At 41.7% G+C, this 16,644-nt stretch overlaps 1 protein-coding gene across 2 annotated transcripts in view; it reads right to left on the reverse strand.

Moving 5' to 3' along the window:
- GRM7 (glutamate metabotropic receptor 7) overlaps positions 365 to 16,644 on the reverse strand; it is a 931,612-nt gene continuing 915,332 nt past the window's right edge. For both annotated transcript variants that reach the window (XM_005695650.3, XM_005695649.3), the window contains one exon: positions 365 to 1,552. In XM_005695650.3, coding sequence (XP_005695707.1) covers positions 1,503 to 1,552 — 50 coding nt within the window. In that variant the 3' untranslated portion in view covers positions 365 to 1,502. The remainder of the gene's footprint in view (positions 1,553 to 16,644) is intronic.

The following is a 16,644-nucleotide window of genomic DNA, read 5'->3' on the forward strand; positions in this document are numbered from 1 at the left end:
TCCCTGGTGGTTCAGGGGTAAAGAATCCAACTGCCAGAAAGATGTGGGTTTGATACTTGGGTAGAGAAGATCCCCTGGAGAAGAAACTGACCCACCTGCTCCAGTATTCCTTCCTGCAAAATCCCATGGACAGAGGTCCCTGGTGGGCTATAGCCCATGGGGTCGCAGAAGAGTCAGACACAACTTAGGGACTTAAATGATGACAACAGGTTAATAAATGTCTGTCAGCTACATCTTCATTTGTGGGCTAAGATATGAGGTTTTAACAGGCTTGGCTGTCCATGTGGTTCCCTAACTTAAAATAAGTATGGAAGCAGCTGTCAATAAAAAGGGATAAACAACTAAAAATATTTATTGCAGGAAATAAAAAAGTTAACCAAAGTATTTTATTGATACATTCTTGGACAATATCACAGAATTGAAAGAGAATGGAAAGGGGGATTTTTCAGCAAGGGTGTTTCTCCACTAAATTGGCACATGAGCAGCAGGATTAACGAAAGTACTTCTTACAAACAGTAAAAAACATACATGCTCTTTTTTTAAAGTCCTTATCACACTGATCAGTCATAGGGGGGCATGAACCAAACCTCAAGACTTGAAAAATCCATATTCTTTCCTTCAAATAGTTTAATCATTATTAAAATTATTGCAAAATACCCATATCCTAAGTAAAGTAACAAAAGGGAACACAAATACAAATATTGAACATAATTGAGTAACGTGTACTGTAAAAACACATTACTGGCATGCATTCCCAAGATCAAGACCTCTATTCCGTTCAGCCAATACCGTTTTCCCTTGTGACCTATCTCATACCAAAGACAGGTAGGGTATACTTTTCTCAGCACAGTTTTTGGTCTTTAAATATCTTTTTTTTTTGTCTTAAAAAAAATAACATGATTTGCAGCGGTACTATAATCATAATTTTACAGTCATGTACATACGTTTTTCCTTTTTAGTCTGCCGAGAGCCTTTTAAAATTTTAATTGTTTCAAAGTTTTCCCCAAAGATCCCGCCATCTGAAAGAATAGGGTTCTATGAAAACAGGGCATTCGAAAACAAAACAGTGAACCGAGGTACAACATTGGATGGCAAAGTGCAAAAGTCCTCACAAACTGTACAGAAAATTTCAAAACCTTGCAGCCTGGAAGTACAGACGTAGAAAGACTGGGCAGCCCCCAAAACGGTCATTGAGGCTCTCAAGGGGTTCAACCTCAAGAGCCTGGGTGGGACTTGAGTCTCAATGCTCCCTTTGGTAGGGAAAGTCCAGAGTTGCAGCCGAGTTGGCAGTGCTGATGCCAGTGACTTATTAAGCCAAGATAAAGTAAGAATATTTCATAAAGCAGCTGTGTAGGACACTTGGATCCTCTACCGTTGGTCTCCTGGCCGGGGATGCTCCTCCGGTGATGGGCAGCAGGCTGGACCAAAAGAGCCCAATGCCAGGTTGGATGACAAAATAACTGAGGGTTGTTCTCCTCCGTTGTTCCATGGAATGGAACAGGTTAGATAACCAGGTTATTATAACTGACATACTTCTTTTTTGCAGCAGGGCCTGAAAGATAAATGTGAAAGAATCAGTTGTGACAGTGACTCTATGTACAAGGGTAGAAGCAGAATTAGATCTGTGATGACTTTGGGTGCCAAGTCAAGATGGGACTGTGCAAATGGCGCTGGATTCCTCTGCCTAATTGTAGGATGTTATCTGCTAGAATCTGCTGTGCCCAGCAATTCTGAAACCAGCTGGGTTCTCCATTCTGACCTATTTCCAACCATTTTTATGGTCCACTCCATTAGCAAATTTATCAGTGGGTCTCAGGCTTTCCAATTAGCTTAAAGGACCCACCCATGTTGTAGTAAATTTCCTTTTGTGATCTTCTCCCAGACCTTCTCATAATAAATGGCTGTTGCTTGGCAAAGGTTTGTCCTGGGTCACTGGAATTAATTTAGGTTGACAGGAGGCTAGACCAACCAGAGTGCCTTCTCTGGTTTTGATTTACACAATCAAATTACTATAGATTGACTTTTATAGTGTTCTCATCAGTAAGTTGTAAATGGTAATTTGCAGGATTGTTTCCACCAAGGCTTGAAGCTTACTTAAATCTGCCAGGAATCTCAACGTGCACAGACTACTTTGTTTTCCTTAAATGTAGACTACATTCTTTTTATTTTTGGTGCAGTGAATTTAGGACTCATCTTCACTAATTCACTCATTCATTCATTTTTTCAGTAGGTATGCGTCAGTTGCCTACCATACGGCAGAACAAGAGGCAAGGCACTGGGGAGCAGCTGATGAGCAAGTCAGACCCTTTCCTGTCCTCCTGATGGAAACAAAGACACTGAGATCCCAAGGTATGTCTCTGCTCTATATTCTAGTTCCCAATATCAAGTTGTACACATTGCTGTCAAGTGATATGGTCTTTACTCATTAAATCTTTGCGGTTTTGCATCTGCTTCTGTTGGACACAAGATAACATCATGTAGCATTTACTGATGACTTTACTTACTGTTCTTAGGTTGTAACTCTTTTGCTCATTTAATTCTTGCAAACATGTAGCAAGAATTCTTCCAGAACTTCCTTGTTGTTATTGGAGTATAACTGCTTTACAATGCTGTGTTAGTTTCCACTGTACAGTGAAGTGAACCAGCTATACGTATACATATATCCCCAGCCCCATCCCACCTAGGTCATCACAGAGCGCTGAGCTGAGCTTCCTGCGCTTTATAGTAAGTAGGGATTTATGTGTGAATTCAGAGACAAGGAAGAGCCACAGTGACATACTAAAAGAGACTTTGTACATTGAGTAAGGCAGTCAGTATGTTACAGAAGTATATACGCTTATGTACAGCCTACAACAAAGCTGATCTTAGGTTCTGGATTAAATCTTGAGAGTCTCTTGACAAATTCTGGTTTGAAGATGAAGGCTTATTTCCCTATTTAATCATGTTGCATTTATTAACTAAAACTAGAGGGGAAAGTATTATGTTGCTATATATAATATAGATTTTCAATATACTTATATAAAATTGGGGATCCCCCAGAAAACCGGGTCATGAGGCTGGTCGTTGTGCATCTTCAGTCAATAAATGCATGATTTCATTGATGCCTCAGTCTTCTAAAAATGTTTCCATTGTTATCATGGCCTTCACTGTCTTCAACAGTTCTTAGTTTGCAGTCACATAGGAAAACTTTCTAAATGTATGCATATATATATATATAAATATAAATAAACCCTGAAGCTTATTTACAGCTTATTTGCATCTAGAAAACCCCAGCTTTACAGTTGCAAGAAATAGTCACAGCATGCCTTGTCAAATGCCCACATTGTAATCATCCTCAAGACAAAGGGAAGGAAAAGAAACAGGAAACCCAGAAGCTGATCCTGATCTAGATATCTGAGACTACTTTGCATGGATAATTAAGATTGTTTTCCGTATAACTGTAGCTGTCTAGTGGAAAAAGCCCAACGTATTTGAAATTCCTCAAGCTTTTTACTATAAAACACATTATTCAGGAAGAATATTCATTGTAAGAGTCTCAGTAGAAAGAGTAAGTAGGCTAGAAGATATTGTCCATGAGTTGCAAATCTGAGCATTCATTTGCATTTAAAGATGAGGTCATAGTAAAAAAAAAAAAAAATTTTAAAAAAAACCCAGAAGTGAGAATGATAATGGGAATTCACTGTTGCCTGGAGTGGATTGTCTGTTGTGTTCTCTAGTAAACTTGAGATGAGGGCTCCTGATGTTGCATTGGGCTCACCTGACCCAGGGTCTGATTGAACTCTAGCCCTTACTCAAGGTGTGACCTAGACCTGTCCCATGACACACTGAACTTCTCCGAGCCTTTGTAAATTAGGTAGAATAATTATCACCCTGTGGGTTGTTAATGGCCAAATGTATTAAATATCCCAGTTTATTGTGTGATAGCATAATGCATAACTGTCTCTTTAAATTACAAAGTTCCGTACATATGCTCAGCGCCCATGCATGCTTTCTCTGCAGAGCAGCTTAGAAACTTGGCAGCAAAATAATAAAGTTGTGTATATCTTACCATGAGTATTTTTAAATTTTATTTAAACTTTCTGTTTAATATTGGAGTATAGCCAATTAACAGTGCTGTGAGAGTTTCAGGTGCACAGCAGAGCACTCAGCCACACATATACATGCATCCTTTCTCCCCTGAACTCCCCTCCCATCCAGGCTGCCACATAACATTTAGAAGAGTTCCCTGTGCTATACAGTAGATCCTTGTTGGTTATGCATTTTAAATATAGCAATGTGTACATGTCCGTCCCAAACTCCCTAATTATACCTTCTCCCCGTCCTTCCCTTTTGATAACCATGAATTCATTCTCTAAGTCTGTGAGTTTGTTTCTGTTTTGTAAGTAACTTCATTTGTAACATAATTTTAGATTCCACATCTAAGTGGTATATTTGTCTTTGTCTGACATGGCTCAGTATAACAATCCATGTTGCTGCAAATGGCATTGTTTTCATTGGCTTGTACTCAAAAACCTTAAACTCCTTGAATGACAATTTCTGTACTTTTCAGAGCGCTCTCCAGTTATTAGAATGTTTATTTTTAAACCACTCTAGCCTTATAAGTAAATAAAATAAGTGCCTATGGTGTCTGATAATTCCATTTATTTGAATAGCAATGTGGTTTATGGCCTAGGAAAGACAATTGCTTAGTTCAAAATAGTCATGCAGTGAAATACTCAGTAAGGAAGTATGCTTTTTATTATTAAATAAAGATTTTTTTTTCTTTTATAAAATTATGAGTTTGAAGGAACAATGAGTATTAGGCGTGGTCCTTATGGAATTTTTAAAGCCATCTGTATCAGAAGTTCTGAAAACAAGAGAACCTTTAGGAGCTGGTATTCACAATGAGACAGTGTTGCAGACACTGGTTTGGAGATGAATTACTAATTCACTTTTGCTAGTTAAGCTCGGACATTCCAACTTATTCTTGGTGTTCTGTCAAAATCAAGCTCAACTAACTTCAGTGAACTAGTTGTTTTCTTTTTAATTTTCTCTGAGCCTTTTTGTCCCACAAAAATGTCTCAAAGTGTTTTCTGTGAAATGTTTGTCACTCAGACTATAGGAAATAAAGGAAAAGGGACAAAAATGGAGAAGACATAATCCAATGGATATAATAGGAACCAATGAATTATGGGACACAGTGAGTAAGGAGAATTAAATAGGGTTGTTTTCTCTCGTCGACATTTAATTTCTTATTTTTCTTAAATAACAAGGAATTCAATACTTTAGTAACAAAGACCATGTGTTTTACTGAGCACTTTAAAAAAATTCAAATGTGTGCGTAGATATACATACCTGTCACTGTCAGGAAGGTAGAAACCTTCTCTTCCAAGTGCCTAGGAAATGTGTCATACAACATCATTGGTCCATGTGTACTACTGTGTGTAATAACGTATGCTTTACTTAATGTGTGTTGTTACAGAAGGGCCTCTGCTCTCTGAAGCCCCTGTCAGCTCTGGGAGGATCTTAGGGGAAAATGGAGCACAAAAAAATACAAAGAAACCTCATGGACTTGGCCACCATTTTTTTTTTCCTCCCCACAGTGTCCCTGTGGTGTTGTTATATACAAAACTAACCATGGTTCCAGCTCCTCAGATTTCATTTCTAAGTTAAACCATAGGACTATTTTTCCCCACTTAGCATCCAAGAAGGGCCAAAATAGCCCAGCTAAAATTGAGAAATCAGCTTCCAACTCTGGCATGAAAGGAGTCAATGAACATCTTAGTGTTACTTTGAAAAAACCTAATTGGTACTTTAAGATGTAGAATGTCAAGCACAGGTTTACACAGTTCTTAAAATGTGCATTAAATATACAAAGTCTCCGTTTTGAAACAGGTTTTTGCTTAGTAAAGCTGATATCTGGGTAATTTGATTGAGGCCATATATATTTGGCCTTGGAGAAGAAAGGTGCACTGAAATACTGCATCCCAGATTTCTACTTTTTCACATGCACCCAGGCAGTGAGCTCCTTTTGTGTACTGGCAGTTTCAGTATATCTTGGATCCCAGAATTTTGGAGCATGATTTGAATGCAATGCAGTGATGTGTCCAAGACTGAAGATGGGCATTAAAGCCCTTCTTAAGGGTACCACTACAAGGCAACAGTGATAAAATAGTGGCAGAATAGTACTAGTGATCCTGGATGAAAAGCTGGACCTAAAATCCAGGACTTACTCTTTGGGGGCAGGAGTTTCACAAGTTTATTTACCCATCCCTTTATTTCATCAGCTGTTACCAAAAGTTCACCTGTGATAGTGGTTTGGCTAAAAACTGGTGGCACGGAGGCAGAGACAAGTAGTCTCTGTTCTGAACTAGTCTGTGGTTCAGTGCGATTCAGCACACATTTGTGGAGCACCTGCTGTGTGTCAGACACTGTTACAGGCAGGGACAGTATAGATGCGTTATGCTGAGGTGCACTCTCTCTTTGAGAGAGGCACTTACCATCTACCGCAGGAAGGCAGATTGTTTTTTTACAAAAAATAGATGCAGCCAATTCTTGTGAATGGCAGTTGTATCCTGTGAAGTTACTGCAAGCATTGAGTGTGTAATCCATGCCTGAACAAAGCTTATCTAACACGTTTCTTTTTCCCTGGAATACACATCTAACCTTCCCTTACTTAAGGAACCCTAGACAGCACTTCTGGCTTCCCTGGTGGCTTAGATGGGTTGGGAAGATCCCCTGAAGGAGGGCAGGGTAACCCACTCCAGTATTCTTGCCTGGAGAATCCCATGGACAGAGGAGCCTGGCGGGTTACAGTCTGTGGGATTGCAACAATCCAAGGGGTCACAAAGAGTCTGAGCAACCTTCACTTTTCTCAGACAGCACTTCACTCTGCTCAGTGAAACAGTAAAATCACCCAAAAAAAGTACAAATATGTGAAGCATAGGTATTCAATAGACCAGGAGCACACTGTTTTGTTTTGTTTTGTTTTGCACATAAGAGCTGAAAAAAGGTAAAATATCGCCCTGTTGACCTACTCTGAGACTTCATATGTTCAGTGACAAATATCCCCCTGCCCTGCATAATGTCCACAAACACTTGCAAAAACACTGCAGTGTTGATTTCAGTGTTACAATCAGTTTCAGCAAATAGTTGAGTCTGCAAATTGGGGATCCATGAATAATGAGACTCAAATACCAGGATAAGGTCAGGTGATCTCAAACACTAGGGAAAAGGTGGCCAAAGCGAGTAGAGAGGGATTCGGGCGTAGACTCCTGTCCTCGGAAAGGTGGCCATTGAGATTCAGAAGGGGATGTCATTTGAGCAGTTTGAAAGGAGATGCAAGAGAGGCTATGCAGATATTTGGGCCACAGAGGGATGGTAGGGGGCAAAGCCCTGAGTGAAGATGGCAGCTGACAGGCCAGGGTGGCTGGAACAAAGAATGAAACATACCTGGAGAATTCCAACCCTGCCAGGAGGTGACATCACTAATGTGCGCACAGAAGAAGGTGGAAAATCTTGCCTGAGACATTCGAGAGAGGTTTCAAAGTAGAGGGAGTATGGAATTGTGCTTGATCAGTGAACTAGAGCTATTTCCCTGCCTGGAGACATGGCTGTCAGGGCACCCTTCTACCTGGAGGGTGCCACATTAGTTTTTTCTGTGAAAATGCTCAGGGTTTTGAGAGAAGAGAAAAAAAATTGAGGGGTTTGAGGAGTTTGGCGAGGGTTCACGAAGAGAAGAAAGAATGCTGGGAGAGAGATGGAAGGGAAGTTAATCTGATTGCCAAGAGTATTTTATGCTGGGTATAAGGTTCTGGGTTTTTGGATGAACTGAGAGCTTCTTACCCATATTGGACAGGAGGAGAGAGGTGGAAGATGGGAAGTGCAGGAAGGGAGATCAGCTTGGAGCTGACAGACAGATGAGGATTGTGTTTGTAGCAAGTGGGATTCCAAGATGAAACCACAGGGGCCATCCGTGAGCAAGCAGCTCCTAGGCCACCTGGGCCCTCAGCAGCACCACGTTGTCCTGGGGATGAGGGCTTAGGCGAGAGCCTGTTTGGTCACTGTGGTGGGGAAGTATCCCTGAGGCCAGAACTGTGCTGTTTGTTTTAATTTGGGAGTGGCTGTATGTGACATGACAATCAAGTTCTGTTGTGTTTGGTTCAGCTGACTTGTCTAGCAGTGGCAGATCTTAGAGGACCAGTGTGCTCAAAGGAGGGGAAACCAGAGAAGACTCAGTCTTGGCAAAGGAAAGAGACAAAGGAAGCCTTCACTTTTCTGTCTTCCTTGGAATCCAACTCAGCTTAACCTGTGGGTAAAAAGCAGGGCTTGACAACAGAAGCTCTGTGCAGGTGGGAGCATCCCGTGGACTGTATATCTGGATCCTGGCTTTGGAAGGTGGAAGGATTAGATTCTCTTTCAGGTGACAGAAGTCAGGCGGAGCTTCGGTTTACAGCAAATGCAAAGCACATGTCTACTAGGTGTCAAACACGGGCTGCCTGGGATGCAGAGGGAGTAAGACATGCCCTTGTCCTCAAGGAGCTCTCATTCAGGTCGGCCAGGTGCCCCTCTATATGCACACACATACATTCATCACAGGATGACTAAAGATGATAGGTCTCTGGTTGGGCTCAGTTGAAACTGATGACAAGGGGCCTATTCATGTCTGTTTGATAGTCCTTAAAACTTCTTCTTTTGGCTTTAGACTTTCTGCCAGGCTTTTTTCTCCTTCTTTCTGAGATAATAGGGATGAGGAACCTGGTAGCCCTGACCCAGTTTGTTCCCTGGAGCATGAAGGTCCTCTGATTTTCATAGCTATTGGGCAGTTCTTCCAGTCCCCCAGTCAGAGGAAACTGAAGGGTTGTTTAGCACAGATCATGATCAAGAGTGATCACAGGTATTAGTTGGGGGAAGAGAAAAGAGACTTTGTGACCACATAGAAGATGGATGGAGCAGACCCCTAACCATCTTATCTCTGAATACAGACAGGGGCTCCTGTTGGCGAAATGGAAGGAAGGCACTAGAATTTGGCCATGGTTGGGGTCTAATGAGAGTGAGCCTGGTTCTCTAACTCCGGACTCCCGTTACCAATCATAACCACACAAACTGTGCTTAACTACAATGCTTCCAGATTTTCTACCTTCATTGCTCTGTGTAAAAGTGCTTTCTCTCTTCTCCTTTTCTTAAACACATTGCAAATCTGTTCATTTGAATAGGGTGAATTGCAATTGGCATTGAAGTTTAACCCCTTCAGGTTCAAGGTATATGAATGTATTTAACAATCCCTTGGGATTTTCCAAATTATCAAATTCCTAATTTTAAATGGATGGCTTACAGTCTTTCCTTCAATGTATTCTGTTTGCCCTGAGGCTGTCTAATGGATCTGTCCACAGTGCCTGTTCCTCTTTGAAGTCTTGGTTAGAGCATTTGGGGTATAACTTGATTGATTCTGATAGGAGACTGAAATTCTGGCTAGTAGAAGTCAGCAGGGGTTTGTGGAAGTGAACCCTCACTTGGATTCAAAGCACTGGGTCTGGAGAGACTTGATGGGGAAGCTGAAAGGTTGCCTGCTATTAGGAGGGATAAAGAGACAGAAGCTAGAAGACCAGGGACTGAGCGTTAGATGCTTTTAGAGAACCATGTTGAACTTGGTTATATGTGATAATGAGATAATGGTGGAGTTGGAGAATGTCTGCATTTTGTAATAAGCTAAAATATTTGGAGTAATGTCTCATGATATCTGATAACCAACTTTCAAATGGTTCAAGGCAGAGATACATAGATAGATATGCATGAATCAAAAATGGTAAAATATTAGCAGTGACTATCTCAGTAGTGGATTATATCACCACTCTTTCAACTTTTCTGAATGTTTGAGAAGTTTCATGTCTAAAGCAAAATGTATGCTTTAGCACTTTTCTCAGAGAGAGTTCTACCTTTATCTTATAGTATCTGCCACTGAGAAGTAATACTCTTGACACAGTCATGTATCTCAGAGAAGAAATAAAAAGAATTGCAATAGTTTCCATGGCCTGGTGTAGAATTCTGTTGGTCATAATTCAAGAATGATCATGAAAACCCCTACCAAAGAAAAAGAACAGTGGGAAAATATAAGGACATAAGAAGTACCAGGATAGCCATTGATCAACTGTATGACCTTGGGCAAGGGACTATCATCTCTCTAAAAGGCTTAGTTTCCTCTTCTGGAAAATGGACCTAACAATAGCATCAACCTCTAGGGTCCTTAGGAAGATTGAAGGTGGTAACATATGTAAGACACTCAGAATGGGGTCACATGTAATTTTACCATGTGTAGCTGTGATTAGTCTTGTCTCTGAGCGCACGTAGAGAACTTCTCCCTCACAGATAACACTGACTCGTGTGTCCATATTCTTCTCTCTTGGAAGAAAGAATTCCTCCAAAGCAGGTCAGGCTGCCTGTACAATGGGACTAAACTCACTGATGACTGGATGCTTGTTAGGGTGCTGACAGCAATCCCTGAGGGGGTTTGAGGAGTGGTCAGAGCACCTGGGAGATTTCACCTGTTCATTGGAAAAGTGATGCGTCAAGTCATTGTCAACATGTTGCCACTTCCACCCGTTTGCACCACTGTCATCAGCCAGCATTTCATCTCTGAAGAAGTGTGATCTTGAAATCCTGAGCTCTGAGAGGTTGTATTGGTCACCTGGAGGGCTTGGTGTTTTCCACTGTGGCAGAAGTGATGGTTTTTTTACTGTGCCAGACAGACATGTACACCTAATCAATGGTTGTTGCTACTCCTACAGACAGTCTCTGTCATCTCTGTGCAGTATCGGAGCTGGTAATCATTGATTCCAGGGACACTTATTGTTGGGTTGTTGGCAAAATCAATTGCTGGAATTTTTTAACTGTGCATCTGTTTATATATTCCATTTTTACACTTTGATTGAAAAAATTGGATATCTACTGATGAGTATCCTAACACTGTCAGATTAGTTGAGATGAGTTCTTTATTTATTCACTGCTCAGATTTGCAGTTTGGAATTGAGCTATGTCTGCATTGATTAAGCAAAGATTGGATCAAGAATCAAGCCAATTCTTTATCAGAAAGACCGAGACCAAAACTATCCTCGGGTGACTGTGACATATGAATGTTTATGATGTCTGGGTCCATGTTACCCAGGTTAGTTATGAAACAGACTGAGCTGTTATCACTCCATCACATTTTTTTTCCAGGCAGCTTTTATGTACACAACACCCCAAGTGACCTATAATGTCCCAAAGGGCATTCCAACTGAGTTGATTAAAAACGGAGTGGGGTGAGTCCTTGTGGAAACAATCAATACTGCTGAGTTGACGGGACATAAACATTTCTTTCTCTTGATAGATCTTCTTTCCAAGAAGTTGAGAAATATATGATTCTTGGACAAGGCATCAACAAGTCCAAACTTGGGCTCTGAATGTAGTAGCATTTGCTAAACACATAATACGTACAAGAAAATCTCAAGCACCTAATATTTACAAACCCTTTAATCCTTTCAGCCAGCCGTATGAGGCAGGTACCAATATTATCCCAACTTTACTAAAAGGCTGATGCTGGGAAAGACTGAAGGCAGGAGGAGAAGGGGATGACAGAGGATAAGATGGTTGGATGGCATCACTGACTTGATGGACATGAGTTTGAGCAAGCTTCAGGAGTTGGTGATAGACAGGGAAGCCTGGCATGCTGCAGTGCATGGGGTCACAAAGAATTGGACACGACTGAGTGACTGCAGATGGTGATTGCCGCCATGAAATTAAAAGATGCTTACTCCTTGGAAGGAAAGTTATGACCAACCTAGACAGCACATTCAAAAGCAGAGAGATGACTTTGCCGACAAAGGTCCGTCTAGTCAAGGCTATGGTTTGTCCAGTGGTCACGTGTGGATGTGAGAGTTGGACTGTGAAGAAAGCTGAGCACTGAAGAATGGATGTTTTTGAACTGTGGTGGTGGAGAAGACTCTTGAGAGTCCCTTGGACTGCAAGGAGATCCAGCCAGTCCATTCTAAAGGAGATCAGTCCTGGGTGTTCATTGGAAGGACTGATACTAAAGCTGAAACTCCAATACTTTGGCCACCTGATGCAAAGAGTTGTCTCATTGGAAAAGACCCTGATGCTGGGAAGGATTGGGGGCAGGAGGAGAAGGGGATGACAGAAGATGAGATGGCTGGATGGCATCACTGACTCGATAGATGTGAGTCTGAGTGAACTCTGGGAGTCAGTGATGGACAGGGAGGCCTGGCGTGCTGCAGTTCATGGGGTCGCAAAGAGTTGGACATGACTGAGCAACTGAACTGAACTGAGTGACTGAACTGAACTTAAAAAAGACATCACGAGTTAGGGAGACTAACGAACACATCCTGTCATAATAAATATCCCCACCTTTTTTTGAACTTTAGTTATTGATAGGGTGAGAGAGGTCTCAGAGAGGTAGAACTGACATCAGGGGTCATAGATCTTTCTCACTCAAATGTTTACCAACTGTCTCCTCTCTACAAGGCAGAGCTAGACAGGAAGTTCCAAGGAAACTTCTCTGCAGCTCCCTGCTTTCTGATCTTCAGCATCAACCACCCCCCACCTTTCTTTCTTTCCTGAAATTCCATCCCCAATCCCCATGAGTGTTCTGCCTGTTGTAGGAGGCAGTGACTCTTGTAGGAGGTCTTGGTAATGACTGAATTGGCATTCTGGATACATAGATTTCAGGAGACTGAGAAGTATTCCTTTAAGCAGTGAGTGACTCTTGACAGCAAAGCCTGGTGGGGAGGTTGTTCAGTAGCCCCCTCCTTCTCCCCAAGGAAGCCAGTGCAGAACAGAGGTTTTGAAAAAAAGAAATGGGATGTTTGTTCCAGCTTAGAGGGAAAGTTTGAAATAGACGTTGTGATCACAGATCACTCTTGAAGTTCAGAGAAAAGACGATGACTGAGGACAAATGCTGAAGATCATGCAGACTTTGCCTTCCTCCAAAGATGAGAAAGATCCACTTAGTGGTGTGGGAGGTGATGTGAAGTTGGGGTTAACTAGACGACTCTCCTGTCCGAGTTCTGGGACTGAAATGCCAGCTGTGCTCTATAAGCCGTGATCTTGTGACAGGTCTCTAAGCCTCAGATTCCTTGCCTTTCAATTATTTACAAAATTAAGAAGGTGATACTAACAATGTTGGGAGGATCAGATGATGAGCAGAGTGTTGGACCTTTAAGAAAACGCAGTTGTCACCACCAGCACCACTACCATCCCCTCCGTTGCTCAACGATCTTAAGATCAGCACGGAAGGCTAGTCAGCTCTACACGATAATGGAATTCAGGAAAACGGTCATAGCTAAAGTCAGCTGGTGTCCTGCATTTCATAGGGTGAACTTCTTTCAGAGGATGTCATTTAAACAAGAAATGGATGTGACACCTGGAATTGCCCACTGTGCTGTTATGTGCTGGAGAGTTTTAAACTCTTAACTCAGTCTTCATTGCAAACCCTTAGACCCTCGGGGAGGCAGCTTTCTGAGTCTGTGTTACACTGTGCAGGAGACTGTACTATTGCAAAGAAAACAGAAACACAGCAGGTAGATTTTCACATCATTTCAGAAAACAACAGTGGGCTCTGAGAGAGAGGGTTTGGCTAAAGAAGTATTTTAATTTCTAGGATATTCCTTTACTTTTGGTGACAGCAACACAGGAAATTCTTAAAATCTAGGCTGCTGCATTGCTAAAGAGAATAGAACTCTTTTTTTTTTTTTTTTTCCCTGACAAGTATTTCCTGTTAAATGTTCTCTGAGATAGTGACTGTTCCCTGGGAGACGTCACCTGAAACTTCCGTGACAGTCACACTATTCCACCACCACAACTACCTGTCTATTTGGGATAATCCAGCAATTGGCCGATAAACATTTACCAGATTCCTAATGTGAGCCATCTTTCATTCTAGATTCTAGGACTGTGATGGTGCACAGACATAGAAGGAATCCCCATAACCTTCAAAGAATGTCTGCTCTGGTAGAAAATGTAAACTACGTAGGCACATGCCAAGGCTGCCAACTTTAGCAAAACGGTCGCCAGAGACTCCACTGCTCTGAAGGCTGTCACTTGCTGTTAATCTGTCCTCCGTGACTTTCTACTCATGGTGTTGTTTCCTGGAGCAGATGTAAGCACCAGCCTGTCAACCAGGAGGTCCAGACCACTGATGTGGTCAATAGGCCTTGCTCAGATTTCCACCCCAGGTCTTTTATGTGGGTGACTCCTGGCTTTTCTTGTCCACCTCCTGTCTTGGTATGCTGGTGGTTTACTGTCTTAGTTTTAAAATCCCCAGTGTCTACATGAATCATTTCTTTCTTTTTTGGCTACCTTCCATGAATGCCATGTTCTTGTGTCTGAGGTCTCCTGGAAGCTTAGATAACTGTTTTCTACTCTTTTTTAGTGTTGTCTTATTCTAAGGCCTTCTCTTGTTACCTGCCACTCCCTTACAATGATCAGTCAGTTACCTATTAGGATTAAGGTTCTTTTATCAGTTGTGAGAAAAGTGGACAGGGAGGGAAAGTATGGGATGAAGTTGAACAAGAGTCATCAGCTGTTAGACACTGGAGTGAAGGGATAATTTGAAATGGTTAATTAAAGATAATTTGTTTAATCAGTGGTAATGGTTAATATTTGTAGAGTGCTTGCTGTGCCCAGCTCAACACATAAGTGGTCTGAGAAGGTGCTTTCTTTCTTCCCATTTTGCAGATGGGAGAAGAGAGGTAAAGTAGGACTCCGCAACCATAGAGCTAGCTAATCCAGGCCATCTGACTCCAGAGTCCCTGTCTGAACCACTGTGAACATCCTCTTGTGATGGGCTTTGTTCTTGGTCATCTACTTCTAGAAAATTCTAAGAAATGGATATATTATAAAGCTGGAGAGTGGAGAAAATGAATGATCAGGGTTCAGTGACAGGTCAGGCCCCTCCAGCTGGCTTTCTCTAGCATCTCTACAGTTCCCGCATAAAAGAGAACGGAGAAAACGTAGCAGGTTTTGAAAAGTGGAGAGCAGGATTCTGTTCCTAGTGGGCAGAATTTGCCATTCTAAATACCCTTATCCTTTCTCCCTGCTTCTGAAAAAGCTCATGCCTGGAAATGGAATCTCATTTCTGTCCAGCACAGAGGCTTCTCCCTTGCTGGTGGTAATGAGCCGTTGTATCTGGTGAGCTACAGGTTGCCAGCAAATGTCCAGAAGCAAGGACATATTAGTTTTCAATAGGACAAGTGTTTGATTTGTCTCAGGCCCTTGTATTTGAATCCAAGTTTCTAGCTTGTTATAATTTCTGCATTTGGATAATCTATCTGTTGCCTCTCTGGAGACCAGTTCAGAAAGGTCATGGACTGAAACGTCTATGATAGGAAAAACCTTTGGCTGAATGGCTGACTCTTTTTGGTCTCTCCTGGGGTGGGGTGGGGTGGGGGGCAATAAATATACCAGCAGTTGCTATACATTCTATTATCACTGGCTGTAAAGTTTCCAGTCAACCTGATCTTTCCAAATCTGCAGTCAGCAAGAAGCCTATGCTTTGCATTTATCTACTAGGAAAGACATTAGTCTTACTTCAATTATATTTTTAAGATCAAAGTTTTGGAAGTATTTTCTATACATTTTTATGATGATTTCAAAATAAAAACTCAAATTGGCCTGCTTCTAGTTCATCCATTTTTAGACAGGGAAGAAGAAAACAGTCTTCAATCAGCATGTTGAGAAGAGTGATGGAAAAGAACAATCCATTTTCAAGAAATTAAGAGAATTCCAGGAAGATATCCAATGTTCTGAATTTCTACACTTTCAGTCTTTCTACAGTTAGCACCAGCAGTCTGAAAAAATGAACCCAAAGCCCTTTCAGAACTCCCATCTGAGCAAAACAAGATTAAATCATGCTCAACACGCTTCACCAAATAAACAGAGTGAAGTGATATGTTTTTGAAAATAAGAATTTCAACGGTAAGGGATGAAACAAAGAGAGGTTACCAGGTAACCCCGTCAAACCAGAAAATTCAATAAGCCTTGCGCACCCCTTCCCTTGCCCACTACTTAATCAGAGTGTTACTGGAATCAGTTTGAATGAATCCACTTACTTTTCAACCGGCTGTTTTGATGTCCTGTAAATACAGCCCAAATATCCATTTCTGCAACAGAACTGACAATAAAAAATGAAATCATTCAACCCATGGGATTAGGGTATCCAAATTAACTATGTTGTGTATTCAGCTTGGACGGGGGCTGTTTATTTCCTTGCATCTCAATGTCCTCAGCAGCACTGCATGAGCAAACTCGGCTCTGTCCATGCCCGCTCTATTCCCTTTTCCATAAAAGCTTACAGATGCTCTCCTCTTCTTAATGTACGCCCTGGGCCTTGAGAAGTTGACATATGAAGTCCTAAATATTAGTATCACTTTTGTGGGAAATGGTAGTGGATAATGGTCAATTTCCAGGCCCCCGTTCATATTCTGAAAAGCATTATTTTTTCTGTAGGCAAAAGAAATGGAAATGAGGGAAATCAGTGCATCCTAGCCCTTGGGTGGTTATGGAATGAGTGTGGGGAATTGCTGGCCAGAGGAGCAGGCATTTTAGAATGGACCACGAAGAGGAGACAGCTTGTGCGCCGTCAGTGGGATGTGAATGGGCGGGGTGGGGGTGGGG

The sequence above is a fragment of the Capra hircus genome, chromosome 22 (genome assembly GCF_001704415.2).
Source record: "Capra hircus breed San Clemente chromosome 22, ASM170441v1, whole genome shotgun sequence".
NCBI classification, from domain to species: Eukaryota; Metazoa; Chordata; class Mammalia; order Artiodactyla; family Bovidae; genus Capra; species Capra hircus.